Below are 18,639 nucleotides of genomic sequence, written 5' to 3' on the forward strand. Positions count from 1 at the left end.
TGGTTTCCATTTCTGTCACCAGCAATCCCATTTACATATAAAACCTGAATGGTTTTATATGAACCAATAAGTTCAGCTGAAATTCAGCAGCATGTTCCTGAGGGAAACACAGGCAGAACATTCAGATCATCTCTGCAGCACTGATTTCTTCACTGATCAAATCAAACTTGTAAAATTTCCTTGTACAGGTAATTAAATAATAATTGGAAAAATGACTGTAATTGTTAATAAGCATATAAAAATGTCACCATCAAGTAACTTAATTCTCTTCTGTTAAGTTTGTTTACTATTACTTTATTTGTTTAAAATGCCTATTTTCCAAATACTTCCAATTTATTACCAAAAAACTACACAACACTGGAAGCCCTTTACAGCCACAAAACAACTGCAACCTTTGTTATGGATTTTAAAGGCAACTACATTTGAAGCTAACACATTCTCAGGAGGGCAAATTTACACTAGATATAAGAAAGACTTTTACTATGAAGGTGGTGAGGCACTGAAACAGGCTGCCAGAGAAGCTGTGGAAGTCCCTGGAAGTTTTGAAGGCCAGGCTGGACGAGGTTTTGATCAACCTGGTTTAGCAAAAGGTGTCCCCTGCCCATGGCAGGGGAGCTGGAACTTGACCTTTAAGGTCCCTTCCAACCCAAACCATTCTATAACCTCTAATTTTCCGTTTGTCCATATTAAACAATAAATCTAGACTTTCATTTGGCAAAAGACATCACAAAACAAAACAGCAACTCTAAAGAAGCTCATCTCACCAGATGACGAAGTTCTTTCAGGTCCCTACAGACCATGTAGAAGACACCAAGCAAAATATTGATATATGCAGCATAGAAATCTGCAGAATATTCTGGGGGATGATTCTGAGACAAGATCTTCTGCAGATGTCCTGTTTAAACAAAAATAAATTTTGCTGTTTTCAAGCCAAATTAATAAATCGACCACATTTGTGGAAAAACAAACAATAACCATCACTAAAAAAGCTCCAAAAAAATCCACCAAAACCTACACTGATTTTAAGAACCAGCAAATGTAATGGAATAAAAACATCCCTTTGAGATGCTCTGGAAAGTGGAAAAAGACAAGATCTTTACAGGTTGTGTGAATATAGACTTGTACATTACAGTAGCTATTACATATTCTGGGTTCTGTAAAAGGCACACTGATAAACCTGGAAAAAACTTTTGAATGTCCTTTGAAAAAGTGTTATATAATCCCGGAAAAGCAGATTAAAAAATGAGTTTACCTATGCTGTAGTCTGGAAAATACATGGTGAATGGCTCAAAGCACCCAATGTTTGGACGGAACAGTTCCCACACTATTTCACTGAGCAGAATGACTGTCACATTTCTGTCAGTCTACACAGGGAAGAGAAAAAACCAAATGAGAGAGCAACAGGCAGAGAAATAACAAAAAACCAGTGCATGTTAGAGCATCAATGAAAAAACTATTATTGTGACTTTTCTATTTCACAAAAATCATTAAATTTACAGTTTATTTCTATACTAGTAATTTGCATTAAAGCTTCAGCTGGCCTAATCAAGCAGATCATACATTTGCAAATCTTTATAATTATATGATATTTCTCTCCAGCCCTTGCCATTTCACTGACATGTAAGCTTTCTGGGGTGATACCCGATACCAAGTAGATTCCACCCCAAAATTAAGAGAACATTTTACTTATGTAATTATACACAGATTTTCAGAACAAACAGAAAAAGTTAAAAATAAGCAAGAAGAAAACTCAGCGCCTCTGGAACCAAACTATCTTGTACTTTATTTTAAAGGCAATTTGGTCTGTAAAGACAAACACACAGACATCCCAAACCAAAAATGTAATATTACCTGTTTACTCTCCCAACTGTTTTACTAGCTAACAACAATGGAGCTGTTCATAGTAATATATTTTTGTAGCCAAGTTTTTATTGACAAGATACCTGCTTCAGATTGGATGTTTTGATCAATAGGTAACAAAATGTCATATTAAAAATGATATTGTTTTATTTTGGTAACCCTTCAATATATTAGCTACTTAATATGAAGCTAAAACTACCTGTGAAGATGATGTGTCATTTTCCCTCTTTGCAAGGTTTTTTCAACCATACTAAAAATTCTGCCTGACAAAAGATGCTTTGAAATATGGTTCTTCAAGAAAGACATTTGAAAACTATTAAGGCATCTCCATAAAACAAAAGGAAGGGACCTGATTGAATTGACAGTGCTGTGAATGACTTGAAAGATGTTTAAATAAACGTCCCTTCCCTGAAATGTAGTGAAAATCTTCTTTTTTACTTAGTTTTCCACTTCTTGGTGAAGTGGCACCCACCTATATTCTTTACTGTTTCTTCTTTGTTTTTATGGAACATAAATATTTTCTTTGCTTTCAACAAGAAAGTATCATTCTGCATTTCTTTCATATGGTTTCCTCTCCCAGAACTCCTAATGTTTGAGCTGACAAAAGTGCTAAGATATATTCAGCTCACTTCCTGACTGATCATCCAGTATGAAGAACTTCAGTACTTGCCATGGCAATCCTCAGAGAAATCAAGCATCCATGACCTATTCTTCAGCAGTGACCTGCCAGTCCAATGATATCCTTCATTACTACTAGTGGTGTTCCTGGTCTCCTTTCAATCCAAGAAAGGATAAGATGCAAGAGATTTGCTCCTACAACATTGCTCTGCAACACTGGCTACACAACTGTTTTAAAAAGCCTCAGTCCAGAATCCAGAATTTAAGCAACTGGAATATCAGCATTCAAGACAACAAACTTGTTTGGAGGTTAGTTTTCAATCTGGGAGTGCTCCTCTGGCATATATAAATCTTAGTCTATGGGGTTTTGATCCCTGAACAGCAATTATAGACCCAAGTTTGCCTCCCTTCCCTGCAGAACAGGTTGTTTTTGCTTCAGAAGCAGCCTAGTCCAGAACATGGGCAGAACAGACAAAAAGACAGAGAAAATGCACCAGCTGTCAGGATTAAAAACACAGCTGTGAATCAGTCTTCATTCAGTAGAGAAATCAATGTGACCAGAAGATTAAGAACTCCACACAAAAGCTTTGAGATAACAAGCATAATTTCAGCTATTTACATGTTCAGATATTTCAAAGTACCAGTAACTTATGGTTTCATCTTCAGTTTCTTTTCAGGGAATGTACCATTTTTGCTTATTTCAAGGCAAAAGCTTTGATACTTCAGAAATGAGAAAGGAAAACACACTGTGGTTTACTCCAATCAGAAACTTACTGAGGCACAATTCCAGGAGAAGTGTGAGAAAACTCTCTAGCAAGTAAAAGCACATTCACAGCTGCTGAGCTGTGCAGCTCCAGCCAAATTAAACAGCTGGTAGTCTCCAGAAAATCTCATTCTTAAAAAGACAGATAACCTAGAAAAGACAGCTATATATCTGACATGAGCCTCCAAAGATTCTGCACATCAGACACTGTAAATAAGATACCATTAACCACAACTAAAAAGAAAAACAAAGGGTCTAATAAAAATCTCCGAATGTTTAAATTCTAGTTTGGTTTCTAGTTTTGAGCACTGTTTTGGGGAGTGAGGCTTAATTCTTCAACTTTTCTCATCTAAAGAATCATTTATATTGATCTGTGACCCTGAATGTACAGGTACCACATGTTCAGTTACTTTCAACAGGCAGGACACATACAATAATTTCTTTCCAGACTCACCAACTCTTGAAGCCTAAGAAATGCTGGCAGGATGTTTGCTTCCATTTCCCTCAGCTGTTCTGCTCTATCCAGAACCTTTTAACAAAACAGTATTATATAGACAAACCCAACTCCCACTCTCACATGGGTTTAAAATTAATTCTTAGCTGCTGGAAACTGAATTGGAGAGATTACTGCTTCAAATGTGCTTCCAGGAAGCCCAAGCAGCTCTGCATCTAAAAAAGTATACAATCCCTAGACAAGCATTATTCTCTTATGGCAGGAAGAATTATTATTTAAGTCCAGTCAAGAATATCACAACAAAGCCATGATATCCTTAACAACCATTGAAAACTCCATTTTCTCCCAAAATTCTTATGTTTCAAATTTACATGTAGTACAGTAGCACTGCAACTACATGCTTACTCTAGGAGAGTTGTCTTTCCCTACTATTATTTTTCAGAAACAAATAATAGCTGGTATTCTGAGTTTTGAGAGAAACTTTTCTTGCCATTGTTTGCAGCCTAGGAATTTACAGGATTTATTGTATGCAAACTTCACACAGCAGTAACAGATGTAGCATAGGTACAGCTTAAAGAAGAAACAAATAACATTTGTTAAGCAAATAACATTTGCTTAAAAAATGTTATTTGCTTAAGATGTTATTTGCTTAAAATAACATCTTAAGCAAATAACATTTTGGAGTCTGAAGAATTAAAACAGAAGTATGAAGACATCCATGGCTACTCTTTGGTTTAAAAAAAAAAAGTATTTCCAGCACACCTAAAATCTTGACAAGAATCAAAAAAGATAACAGAAACACTTATTTTGTGGCTTATTTACTACTTGCAATATAAATTCTGAAGCTCATTACCTCTTTAGAACTTAGGCTCTTGAGATAAAAACTATAGGTCTGTAGAAAACTATATTTTCCATCCTATTACATAACTTACCTCCATAAAAATCTTACAACATCTATCATTTCTGTTGCCCACCATAAGGAAAAGAAGTTTATGTGGACAACCAAACATTTTCTGAAAATATTATTTCAGAATCCCATCACAGAAATCTGAAAGAACTATCTCTGCATCAATATCTCACACTTCGTGAATTTATTAAAATTACAACATATGATTTTATATTGATATCTGCATGTGGTTCATGTAATAAGTGACTTCAGGAATGAAGACTGCTTTACACTACAGACCAAATAGTGGCTATGTATTTTTACTAATAAAATACTGCTTATTGGAACCAGTGACATGCAGCTACCAAACACAAAGCTTGAAAGTCTTGACCTAAGCAAATTACATTTTTTAGTTAAATGGGAAACTACAGTTCCTACTTACAGCACAAAAAATACACTGTGACCCTGGCTTGTGGAAAATGTCAAGCAGTTCAGAGAAACAGCCTTCCCCCAGGTCTATAAATCTATGCCTTATTCTTTGATGTCTATATAGACTTGCCACTCTTCAATTTTTTAAAAAAGCCTATACTTTCTAAAACTAGCTGCTCACTTACATTAAAAAAGTAGCTTGATACTTCAGTAAAGTGCTATATATTGTAAATGTATGAATGACAACAAGTTATGTCTACTCCAATTTTTCAGGTAGTTAAAATGAATAAATTCTTTTTTCATAAGTAATCACAAGCATTCAGCACCTATGCTTGGGTTAAGAGAAACATTTAGAATCCTTTCCTCAAAAGTAAACATTTATCTTGAGTTACCCTGAGTTAATTGAGCTGAAATATTACATTATTTACTACTGAAATGAAATGAAATAAGTCAGCATTGCCAGTTTATGTTACCAGCATGCTGGTCTTCCATCAGTCTCAATTTAAACCACTCTACAATAAATCCAGATGACATAGGTTAATAAACATGAATTGATTTTTCCCATTCCTGTCTGTTCTCATGCAGAATGTAACTGAAATACTAATTTAATTCTTAATGCTTCTGAGGCAACAACTACTTTCATGATACAATTGAAGCTTTGTAGTTATTTAATGCTTTACTTTCTACAACCATTGTTCAGGAACTTTCTAATTTTCTGTGTGATGCCAATTTTCACAGAACACATGAAGAATTTTTTAGTGATGTAAAATAGTTTTTAATCCAAATACTAATCTGAAAGAAAGACTTTACCACAAGAAGTATTATGTGAAATACACTGAATGTTATCAGAGAGACAAATTTTGTGTTTATGGAATTGCAGAAGAATGTCAATATCACTTTTGTGACAGTAAGTTAAATTACTTCTATTTATAACTTTTTATCTGTTTTAAGCATTGGTACATTATTTTCTTCATTCCATTTCTAGGAAGTATGTAAAATTTATTAATCTTGTGACCTATAGGAAACGAGATAGTACTGTTTCCACTAAACATGATATGAAGTTATTTAACTTAGTGGCAAAGTATTTTTAAATGGGAATAAAACATATTTAACTATAGCCTGTGAAACAGAATGAAGAATGTTCAGTATAATTACAAACTTCTTGTTTGACTGCAAAATCATCTCAAAGCTGTACAGGCACATTGACAGCTTAATGACCCTGGGTAATCACACTGCATGTTTCTCACAGCAATCAATCTTAACCATGTTCTTGTTTTCTTAAATACTTAATTTCAAGTCTTTTAAAAAAAACTTATTTTCTACTGCTGGCCTAAAATTTTGGTCTGAATATTCTGCAGGTTCACACTATACATATACATTTACACATCACTAATGCCACAGCTTTCATATTGTCCTTCCATCAGACCTCTTGTATGACTGAAATTTCTTTCCATGTTCATCTCTCAGCACAAAAAATGCTGTTACATGCTGCAAATTTTGACTCCTTTATGTAGTTAAGATTATCACAGTAAAGAACCTCGAAAACCTAAACCAAATCCTAGTGTTCTAGTATTACACTGATTCAATCATTCCTGCAACCTAAAGTCTGATTATTTTTCCTGCAATTTGCTATTCATTCCACTTGAGAATATCACCAATTTTTTCACTGCAGTCTTTTTTTTCTATCCTAATTTTAAACTATAGGTCCATCTCTGAGGGCCACAAGTGTAGCTGAAGATGTAAGATCTCAAAAGCATTTTTACAGAGAAAGTTATGCATTTTAGTTCCTTAATATTATCCTTAAGTTCTATTCTAGCAAACCAAGTCTTGTCATTTGCATTCTCCATGTTCCCTTCTGCCCTATTCCCCACCTCTGCTTTCTCATTTGTGATGCTATTTTCACAAGGAAACAGATAAGCATGACTTACTACAAAAAAACCAGATTTAGACTCTCTATATTTAAAGAATTTGTAACACTATTACATCCCCAATTTAAATGTGTGGTATAATTTATGTTCATTATTAGTTATGCTATATAGTTTGTGTGTAGAAAAAAAATCTAAAACCAGGAGTACAGAACCTCACCTAAAGCCTGTAATCCAACAGAAAGAATCTGTCAACAGGTTCTGAAAGAGGTCTACTGAGAAACTTTTTGCAAACTGCTCTATAAGGCACACATTTCACATACAAATTATCAATAGCCATTAATAACACCCTCTTAGCAGGAAAGGGACTGGACATGAAAATGAAATTACTTACAATGTATAATGTTTGATCTTGAAGCTCCTGACTGGCCACAGCTTGTTTAAAGAGACGAACAAAGTCATTCAAAGTATCACAATGCACAGGAGAGGTGTGTTTGGCGCCAGATGAACAGCTTTGCAGCTGGATGAGAATTTCTTCTAGCAGAAGTCGTGATGTAAAGTATTCCACACAGTTCACAAACACATGAGGAAGCTGAAGAGAACAAGAAAAATTATACAACTGCATTTGGCTTTTTCAGTGTAAATACTCCAGGAAGAGTTTTCTCTTTCATATGAGGGAACCAAAGAAACCATACCCTGCCAAAAGAATATAGAGCAAGTTCCAAAATAACTTGTTAAAAAAAAAAAAAAAACCAATTATGTACCTAGTCAAAATATTATGTATCACAAACTGAAGAGAGCTGATGAATCTTCAAATGGAAGTATACCTTCTAACTATTTTTAAACACTGAAGCACAATGTATCCTTTAACTATGTTGAAAAATTGTGAGCAATACACAAAAACCAAACAGCATTTAGATCAAAGAAATTTAGACAACTGTAAAACAGTACAGTATCATAAAATGATTTATTATTAATTACAGTGTCTAGAAAACACAGACATCTCAAAGGAAGTAATCTCCCCAGAATTACTGTGAATGTTTTTGGCATTCAATGCAGACAAATGATAAAGTGTAACCTTCTGTATCAGACCCATGTCATCAGCATGATTGTGCAGAACATTTTCAGAAAACCAGATCTTTCCAAGCAAACAGTGAGTGAAAAAAACAGAGTATGAGATATATTATACATATAACTTTAGTAATATTGAAAATCTACAGTCATTTGTCTTTAAATAGAAGGCACTATAACCCATAAAATACCAATGGTCAAACCTATCTAAGGCAAAAAAAGATAATTTTCTAGCAACTCTATTTTTAAGACACATCTCATCTGCACAACTCCATAATCTCTGGTAAGGCAGATGCTCTTTTTCACACTGAACGTTAAAACCTCTGGAAAACATTAGTCACTGGGATGCGGGAATGTGGTTGTCTATAACAAAAAAAAATCCAAGTACTTCATTCCAGTCTTCCTACTGAAAATACAATATGATTCAGCAGATGTGGGGAAGTACATGTGGGTACATGCTGGCAATCCACTCACACAGCATGTAATAAAAAGCTTTCCTATGATTTTGAACACCATTAAAAAGAAAGGACTACATCACCAAAAAGCAGCTGTTCAAAGTGCTGCACCTCCATAGCAGAAGGAAAGCTGGGTGCCTCAGATGTGATTCACAGCACCACAGTACACAGGAGACACCCACACGTGGCACAAGCAGTTCTGCAGAGAGAGAGCTGCTGCTCAAACCAGCCACTTCCCAGGGCCTGGCCACACCTTTGGACATGGTGTGAGAGGTCAGCTCAGTGCTGTGAGCTACTGTGAAGGCTACTTCATTCAGGAGGAGCAAGAACCCCTGCCTCCTACTGCTCTCCCTCTGCAGAATTGTAATGAAGGGGGTTTCTGCATAAAACCTGCAGATAAAGTGATAAGCTCACTCTGGACAAGCTGAAAGTATCAGAGTTATAGAAATACACAAGTGGAAATTTATGGTTTAGGCATGAAGTGAACACCTGTCACTGGATTTAAATCCCTGAATTTCATGACTGACAAAGACAGAGATATTAACAGATCTAGATGGAAATTTCTGTAATGACACCCCTGAACCTAGGAGGACTTTAAAACATGTTTTGGAAAAAATTAAAACAAGGAGTCAATGGAGCTACTTCAGGCTACATCATGGAGACAAGGTGAACAATATTTGCCTCCTTTTTTATCTTTTTAAAACTTTTTAAAAAGTGATTATGATTTACATTAGATCTTGGTATGCACAATTTCATTTTATCCTAAGTGGCCTAGAGAGCAGAGTGATGCACTCATGACACAGTAAGTGGAGGAGAAGAATTAGGAAGGCAGAAATGGTTGAGGAAACAAACCATTTTGAGAAAGTAGGGGCTATTTTGAGGAACCATGGTTATAAACTGTAAATTCAATATCCTTCATGACCATTCTTACCTGTAAGGTAGTTAGAAGAGTTTTCATCACGTAAGTTTTTCCACTAGATGTGTGTCCATAGATAAAGATGGATGGAAAACTAAACTGCTGACGCTAAGGGAAAAAAAAAAAAAAAGTTGTTGTTTCAATTTTTCTTCTTTTCATTCAACAGATAAAAGATTTAGCAATTAACTTTGCTTCCGAAGGAAAAGTTATCTCCTAAACTGAGGAGTTAAATACAAAATACAGCAATTATTATAGAATCAGCAAGATCAAGTTTTATGCTACATCTTTGCTGAAATGCTGGGGGTAAGTTGCAAGAATCAAGTATCACATAACTGCCAATGAAACTGCTTCAACAAACAACAAAAACACACACACAGTGGGCTCTAAATTCAAATTAGTTAACTAACTGAAACAAAACCTTGGCAAGCACAAATTGCAAGCCATACATTCCCCTAGCTTCTGCAAACACCACACATTGCCTTTCTTTTCATTAGGACCAAACAGAAAAGAATTAAATGGTGTGAAGGAGGAGATGGTAAAGCTTGCTCTTCTTTCACAAGGCAATATTTGATGTATCTATTTATGTAATGGTCCTGATGCTATTAATTTCATGTAGCTTTCTTAAGATGCAGGGAAATAATGGAATTATTCTTTTTCTCCATTCTGAACAGGTGTTCATGCAGGTGAAAATGAAAACAGGTTTTTGTTTCAATTTCTAAGAAACTGACTTAAAAATGTATAAGTATACTGACTTAAAAATGAATACAAAAATAAAATTGACACTTTTTATGAAAAATAAGTCAATTTACCTAAGATGAAACAGTCTTGTGCAAGACATGCAGGTTTGAGGTTTGTACATTGATCAAGAATTGAAGTATCTATTTTTAAGAAGAGTTGTTGCCACTATGCTTGTAACATACATAAAACTAAAACACTGTAATTTGATGTTACTATTATAAGTATCCAAATTAAAGACAGAAAACAGACACTAAATTCCAGTTAGTTATTAAATGTAAGCAAACTTTCTGCAAGCAAACTGCTTATAAGCTTGCAGATAAAAATCCCCATTACTTTTTTCCACAGCTTTGTGAAGTAGTAATAGAATCATTTAACAAGCCAGTGGTTTCTAACTCTTACAACCAGCCTCAAAACTACTAAGAATCAGAACAATTTAGTGTACTTAGAATTCAGACACTCATATTAAATTAACAGGTCAAAACCAAACAGGATTTCTACAATGACACTGAAAAAAATTACCCCAGAACTTTAGGTCTAGGAGGAAAAGACTTACTCCCTGGTACTAACTGGCTAAGACAGAATAGAGGTGTGGCAAAATCAGAATTCAGACAGACAAAGACACAAATAGCTCTAAGTTTGTTTAGGTCCTTCCAGCTGCAAGACATCGTTCAACCTTCCAACACACCAGAACCTACTGCCAAACACTAATGTTAAAGGTGGTAACAAAAAATAAAACTTCAATGAAGAGGCAACCAAAGTATGTTCAGAGTGACATCACAAAAACACCCTTAAATTTCTACTCCCCCCCTGACACAGCAGAAGGCCTTTGCTCTAGTCAAACACAGAATAGCAGAGCACTACCTCGCCAAATATCGACAGCAACGTGGACACCTGGGACTCTCGGCAAGGCACCAAAACTTCCAAGCGAAGCAGGTCAGCTGCTGGGTACGCTGGATGTTCCAGATTCGGCATTTTGATGTTCCTGGAGTCAGTCACCTAAACATGCACGGCCCTTCTGAGGTGCAGAGACAAGAAATAAAGTGATCTCGAAAATAAAAAGTTTCCATTATCATTTGTTTCCATACACGCAAAAGGAAAAGGAATGGGATTTGACAGAAAACCTAAACAGACATTCTAGCTCAAGATAAGGGTGCAACTATGACAGACTTAGAAGACTTTGGTAAAACTGGACTTAAATATGTAAGGCATTATACAGACATTTCCACACCAGACAAAATCCAAAAAAGCAAATCAAAATGGAAAGGTATACAGGATATGAGCAAATCAATACAAGAATTATCCTAGTTTAGTTAACTGAGGAATTACACATTCAATTCTGTTTTTATACACATTTAAAACTAGCAAGAGAATAAAAGTGAATAAAGTAGATTAGTCACAGATTACCGCCTCCCCGAACAGTCAATAAACAAGGATTTACAAACAACAGGAAAGAGGCAGGACATAAGGAAAGATAAGGATGACAAAGTAATAGATCTCTGGCTGCTCACAGGAATGCTAACCCCATCTTGAAAGGAGCATGGGAGGAAAATCCAATTGATAGTAAAGACTGCAAATACTCCTAAAAATAGTAGGAGTCCAAACCAGTTACACACAACTAATAGTAATGCCAATCTACCTTTTAGACAAGGACTAGATGAGCAAAAACAAGGTCTTGATTGCTCTAACACTGGGAAGGCTGGATTTTAGTGACAGAATACAGAAAAACACCGCAAAGATATTGTCTGCACTTCCAAAACTGCTGGAAAGATGGTACTTTTACCTCTTGGGATGCAGACAACGTGCAGAGAGAACTGAAATGACCCCAAACATCTGGATTTTGACTTTGTCAAACACAACATGACAATCAAAAACAAAGTTTGGAAATTTCATTAAGGCAATAAAGATATCAACTGATAGGATTATCTGTATGTTAACAATACAAAGATAATAAACAAAGCACTCCGAACTGTTTTAAATGTAAGTATTTACAGACAAACACATTATGCTGGCTAAAAGTACAACAGCACAGGAAAAAAATACTAGGTTAGCAGAAGAAAATCAGGAATAGCAAGGTAAGGGGAAAACAAACTGTTCTGAAGGAAAAATGCCGTAGTGGCTTGCACTAACAGGAGAGCTACTGGGGTACAAGGAGGTTTATAAATATAAATGTATTTATGGAAATACCTTAAAGTAAAGTTCCTTTTGGGACCAATCTCTGGTCAGTATTTCCACAAATAGATTTGAGAAAATATTTTTTCTTTTGTTTTTACGCTTTGCCTTTAGTCTCTTCTCAGGTAAAAGCTGCAATGTAGAATTAACAGAAAAATAAGTGGAATCAATGAGGAAAAAAGGGTATCCCTGATGACATAAGTAATTCAGTACTTGTGTTACACCTGTTTGAAAGTAATCATATCACACACAACAAGGACTACAGTTCGATATCAAGAAACTCAGAAGTAACTTGAAAAATAAGTTTATTTATAAGTCAATCACATATTAAGTATGGGAAGTCAAAGTAATGCTGCTGTCGGGGGTGAAAAAAACCCGCAATCATATGACTCAGACTATTTCCTATACACAGAATCACATAATAAGCCTTGGTCTACTTTACCAGTTTGAATGGGTCTGCGCATCTCTCCACTGTATCTATTCAAAATGTAATGAAGACACAAAACCCCAAATAGCTTGATTAAGGCTGCTAACTAAAAAATTAGCTAGGTATTTCAAGGATGTAAAAAAAAAATGTTGACAGGAGCCTCTAAAAGCAAGCACAAACAAGTGGGGGGAAAGTTCTAGAAAAGGCTAAAAATGTGTAATTGTCTAAATTTAAGGAAAAAAAAAAAAGACAGCCCTTTTGCTCTACTGGCTACATGAGAACAGGGCTTGACTGTGTCCCAAACGCATCTAAAGCCATAAAGCACTTTAGCTTTCCAAGGCCCCTTCCAGGCAAACTTCCCTCCAGGGAAGCACAAATTGCCCGCTGACTGCAGGCTATCTGCCAGGCCCACCTGCTTCTCACACACCCCTGCAAACGGCAACTTTCATCAAACATTTACATATTTCAGCCCATTTCCACCTTTTATTTCAGGATGAAAACCTGCATCTCTACTGGCTATACGTAGGTGTCCTAATCTCCAACCCCATTCACGAGGTCACAAGAGAAAGGATGCCTAGAGCAACAGGTTCATAAAACAATTCTTTTAGATTAAATGGCAACAAAAGATAAGTATCAGCCAAAGCTTGAATTCAGGATGTTCCAGCCCAGGGAAAGTTGAACGTGCGACTCTAGCCAGACCAGGAAGATGCCAAAAGCACTTTCCATCTGAGACTGAGTAAGGCTGTTGAGAGCACAACTTAAACTTCATGGCGGGACTTCATGATTTACTAGGACTTCTCTCAACTCACTGGTCCCAAAATACCTACAGCTGGCAGCCTTTCCACACTCTAACACAAAAAATGACTGAACTTAAGATATTAGCACGGTTCTGCGTCCCCTCAGGCCGTACAAGCCCCCTGGCCGGCACGGGCGTGCCTTGGCTGAGGGGGAACGACGACCCCCGGCCTCCACGGAGCGCGGCTTAAGGGCTCCTTCCGCCACGCGTGTGTGAGCCTGAGGGTGCTCCCGGCCTAGGGGACGGCTCAGCCCGAGACGGGTTTCGCTCCCGCACCGATTCCTACCGAGAAAGCGGAGCAGAAGCAAGTCTGCACCCTCTGCTCCTACTGCCCTCCGTCCTTCCCGCCCGCCCCGACTCCTCTCACCGGCTCCTCACTCGCTCCCGCCGCCGCCGCCGCGCGCGCCGCTACCCCACCTCCTCGGCCTGCGCGCATGCGCCGTGGCCACGGCGGGTCCACCTGGGGCGGGGCGGCCGGAGGAGCGTACGGCGCTTACCCCGCCGGGATTTCTGTGTTATCCCACTGGGAGCCGCGCTGGCCCACTCTGCCGCTCACCCAGCCGGGTGTCCCACAGGATGTCTGTGTTATCCCGCTGGGTGGGCCGCCGGGCCACTCTGCCGCTGCGGGAACCCCAGGGCTGAGCCATTTCTCCCACAGGGACCGGCTTGAGGGTGTTGCAAAATGCGAAACGTGAACTTTTCTTAGGGATGTTCTTTGATCTTGGCATACTTTGAAATCCAATCAACAAGAAGGGAGAATTACTCCGTGAAACCGAGAAAGGCTAGCAAGCTCTGAGTGGTGAGCAGGTGTTCGACAGACGAGTTACGTGGTAGAATCGCTGTGTTAAGGTCCAGGGCTGGCCATGTTCCAGTGATCTCAGACCTCGGGGGAGGTTTACAAGGCTTGGGAAGAAGGATGGTAGTGGATACAGGGGATGCAGAATTTACGGGCTTCGAGGACAGTTGGCAGAGCGCTCGAGATAAGCAAAAAACTTTAAAAGCCACCTGTGCTAAGTCAGCTCCAGCTGGGTAAAAGGTAATTCCAGCAGGGGCAGACGGTGACCATGGACCCAAGAAATCCCCAGACCCAAAAGAAGAGAAACTTTGAGCATGCGGACCTATTAGCATGAGAAGCGAGAGAATCATTAGCTAATGAATACTGATTAATAAGAGAACTCTGTAACTTGTAGGAAATGAACACTAACTCCGTTGTTTGCTAAAATGTATAAATAATAAAAAGTTTTCATAGTTGGGGTGCTTGATCTCTGGAATATCACCAAGTGCCCAGGCTTGTGCAACTCAGAAATAAATAATCAATGTCTCTCTTGAGTGTATAATTATTGGCTTGTTGCATGCCAGGTAACAAATTGGATTTTTGTGGACAAATGGAGCCTGGCTTGCACACATAAAGTGCACATAACTTACATCTATACTTACACAAAACTGCTTAAAGTCAGGTCTCTGGAGCCTCTGCTCCAGTCATGCTCTGAAAATCCATAACCATAGGTTCAAATTACAGCTGAAGTTCTGCTATGCATAAGCAGTGCACACTGTATTAGAGGGATAAATGTGACAACTGCTGGGTTATGAAAACTAAAGTGAAAAATTCCTTCTATACTCGGAGTTGGGTGCAATGTTAAGTAAATAAGACTTCTGTGAATCAAGCATGGCTTATTTTTAGCAGTCAGGGTTTTTTGTAAATATGCATGTACATGTACAATCATCAGGCTTGGCCTGAACAGTATTTTTGATTTTTAGAGAGATAATGTAAATTTATAGACCGAAACCAACCTGAATGGAGTTACATAAAAATAAGCAAAAAAACCCCTAACTGATTTATGGTTATCTATAACATATAGATAACCATATCTATACCATGGTATAGATGCCATATATCTATACCATATTTGTGTAAAGTCTTGGGCTTTGGTTGTTTTTTAATAGCCTGCTATTTATCACAGTTTTGATAAAGCACAATAATATGGTGAAATTATTGTTACTGCTACTGAATTTGCATATATGTGTACAAAAGTTGTTGTATTACTAGTTTAGTCCACTTCTTGACTTGTGATAAAATCTTTATTTGGAACAATAGGTATGTTTTAAAGTATCAAGGCCTATGCTTCTCAACAGAGTTAAATACTTTTTTTTCTAGCTTTTGAAACCATGGAATCTCTTGGGGCAGATTGCTCTGCATACAGATGGACCATGTTTGAGAAAAAAATTCCAAATATAATAACTGAAAGAAGTCTCAGTGGGTCCACATTTGTACAATGTATGTGAGAGATGAAATGAAATACTTTGGAAGCAGTTCTTAGTGATGTTTGGAACTTGCATCTTCTATGGATGACTGCTGAGCAAATCTGAAATTTGGTTTGGAGCTGAGCAAGAATCCTAAAACAAGAGGTCAGTTTTTAAACAAGTAGTTTTCAATTCAGTGGTTCTCTTGGAGAATCAATGGTTCAGGCTGGAGTGCCTCCCAAGGTCACTTGAACACAACAGAAAACCATTTTACCTCACAGAGGAGAGTCTCACTCTCCCTGTTGTGTCCCCAATTCCACTCATTTTCTGGTCCTAGGATTTGGGTGGTTTATAAAGAGAGAATGTTGAGGGAACCAGTCCAGTTGAAATCAACCCAAAAGATACTTCAGTGATTGGAGCCTCACTTCCAAAATCTGGCTTATCAATTAGGTGGGACCTCCACTCCTGTCTTGTTTACCTTCTAGTCTACAGTTCAAACAAAATACCCTGTAACAATTCTGCTCATTAATCCGGAGGGCTACCATTATTACAATGAGATAAAACTCAAAAATTAAATTCTGTGTAGCTTTAATATTTTAAAATCATTGAGAATATTGTTATTGATTGAAATGGTGGGACTATAATGCTATGTTTTTGTAGGACTTACCTGAAGTAACTACCACAGAATCCTGGACTCTTAAATCTGCAAATTAAAACTATCACAGAAGACCACTGAACAATTCTGCCATTTACTTGGGCACATCAGTGTCCATATATTCCTACAGAAAATCTCTACTTCCCAGAAAAACTGCTTAAATTTAGTAAGTGTGACTTTTATTTTCATTCAAGAGGCCAAAACTGTTTAGTAGCAGTTGCTAGAGATAGATTTCTTGCCTAAGTATAGGTGGTTATGTGTAGCATGATGAATTTCAGTTTAGATCTTTCATCAACACAGTTTTCACTGATGTCACTCAATAAGCATTTCTGAAGAGCTTTAAATTATTTCTTGATTTATACTAAGCTGTCACATGTCTTTTGATCTTATTCTGATTATGAGTTGCTTAGATACCAAATATAAAACGAAGCAAACAGTTAAACTGAGGCTTGAAACTTGCATGTAACAGAGCAGGAGATAGCCCTTTCTCACTGAATTTGTGGTCTGGTATTCTATATTAACACTTTTTTCTTTGTGAAGCTTATTTTCAGTACAGGTAATGATTAATTTTCATTCAGGTTTTGCATCCACAGTTCCAATTCAACAACAACCTTTAAATATAGAATATTCACTCATTTGGTTCAAATCACTGGGATTCCTCATTTCTTAAACTTCTGTATTTAAGTGAATTCCAGAATTATGTTCTTTGTATATGTCTTTCTATATATCTAAATGGAGCCATGTATAGAACACATACATAGTTATCTAGGTTCTGTATTTATGTAAAACTATACAGAGGGAATTATGTGTACAGAATATGTGCAGTATTTTTTTATTATTTCTCCTTTTCTTTTCAAGATACATTTTACCAGAGGTGCCATTGTGTAGGGTGCTATTGAGACTGCATCTAGAATAGTTTTTAGCAGTCTCTTCCTATTCCAAAAAGTCAATTGCAGCTGACAAAGGTGCAGAAAAGCACTTTAACAAAGAGCAGGAAGAAATTATTACTTTGGAAAGATGTTCACTTGAAAGCACCATTGAGGTGGTTTAAGAAATGACTGCCACCACGTTTCCTGCCTTGTTGGATGATACAGCTCTTTCAACAGAGCAAGTGGAAAGAATAGTGTCATTATCTACCTCTACACAAATCATCCACTTAAATTCCCAGGTAAAGATTATTTAAAATATATATGGGGTGATTTTTCTTCAAAATGGATGAAATTTCTCAAGTGACCTGTCTCCTCGTTGTCCTGATAATGAAACAAGAAAGTTCAGGGGTAGTTAGGCTTTGTAAAAGCAGCTTTGGATGAAAGGGCTTTGAGTTACATCAGGAGAAATAGTCCCTGGAGACAGTTCTGTGGGCTGTGAATGGCAGAAGCACAGTATATTCCCTTCACATCTTTTGCTGACTCCCAATCATCCCATATGAGTGCCAAGGGGTAATGCCAGTGGTGAACTGGCACTGCTCACTGCCAGCAGGGGTTCTCTTAGACCAGCACTTGGCAGCAGAATCAGAAACTGAGATTTGATCCATAATTCCTCATTAAGTTTGCTAAAGATAGGCAATGATGAATGTTTAACAATCTAATCGTTAGTGATTATAATCACCAACAGTGGATTTTCAAGGAATTAGGAGTAATTAAGCTCTCATTTATAACTCATTAATATGAAAAACAGTAATTCTATGGATTAAATACTTCCCTAGTATCTAATGCGGAGGATGTTTCCGACAAATATATGATGAACGATCTCGAGTTTGAGATCTCCAAATGAGATCTGACAAAAATATCACCATAGGCAATTACTGCTAAATTTCAGCTGGTTGCTTAGACAAATCTATTGCACAGTATCATAACAGTTTACTTAGAATTTAGGCCTCAAGGGAAGCAATCTGTTAAAGGTGAACGAGAGAAAATAAATACCTTTCCTCAAGCTGCCAATAAACCAAGTCAATTCATACTGGAGATATCTTAAGTTTTAGTTACATTTCCATTAATTCTAGGCATGTTTGTTTTTCAAATTATTTTTCTGGGAAAATTATGTTCTACCATCAACATCCTCAGTTAAATCAATGCATTAACTACTATGCTTATTTCTCTAAGAAGGTACATAGAGGATTGCTGAAATGTACTTATTCCTCACAGAGAATATTTATCAAGAGTGTATCAGTTTTGTATACAAAACTGCTGAGGTTTGGTAAGTTATTTTTTATTCTTTATAAATCAGAAGGACAAGAAAGGTGAATGTCATTATAGGCATGTAACTAAAACCTGTTACTTATCATTATATACTTAGA

The 18,639-nt window shown here is 37.1% G+C and overlaps 1 protein-coding gene across 6 annotated transcripts in view; it reads right to left on the bottom strand.

Annotated features, from left to right (window-relative positions):
• The window catches only part of ORC5 (origin recognition complex subunit 5), a 66,049-nt gene extending 52,164 nt beyond the window's left edge, over positions 1 to 13,885 (bottom strand). For 2 of the 6 annotated variants that reach the window (XM_050988009.1, XM_018910291.3), the window contains exons 1-8: positions 13,815 to 13,877; positions 12,240 to 12,356; positions 10,917 to 11,070; positions 9,333 to 9,425; positions 7,270 to 7,467; positions 3,696 to 3,770; positions 1,253 to 1,364; positions 765 to 895 (exon numbers count right to left, since the gene is read on the bottom strand). In XM_050988009.1, the coding sequence (XP_050843966.1) occupies positions 765 to 895; positions 1,253 to 1,364; positions 3,696 to 3,770; positions 7,270 to 7,467; positions 9,333 to 9,425; positions 10,917 to 11,027 (720 nt within the window). In that variant the 5' untranslated portion in view covers positions 11,028 to 11,070; positions 12,240 to 12,356; positions 13,815 to 13,877. Of the gene's footprint in view, positions 1 to 764; positions 896 to 1,252; positions 1,365 to 3,695; positions 3,771 to 7,269; positions 7,468 to 9,332; positions 9,426 to 10,916; positions 11,071 to 12,239; positions 12,357 to 13,733; positions 13,758 to 13,814 lie in introns of those variants that run through there. The other 4 variants (XM_030238271.2, XM_009086843.4, XM_050988010.1 and 1 more) reach the window with 4 other exon arrangements.
• Positions 13,886 to 18,639: the final 4,754 nt, after the last annotated feature.

This window comes from Serinus canaria, chromosome 1A, assembly GCF_022539315.1.
Source record: "Serinus canaria isolate serCan28SL12 chromosome 1A, serCan2020, whole genome shotgun sequence".
In the NCBI taxonomy this organism is placed as follows: domain Eukaryota; kingdom Metazoa; phylum Chordata; class Aves; order Passeriformes; family Fringillidae; genus Serinus; species Serinus canaria.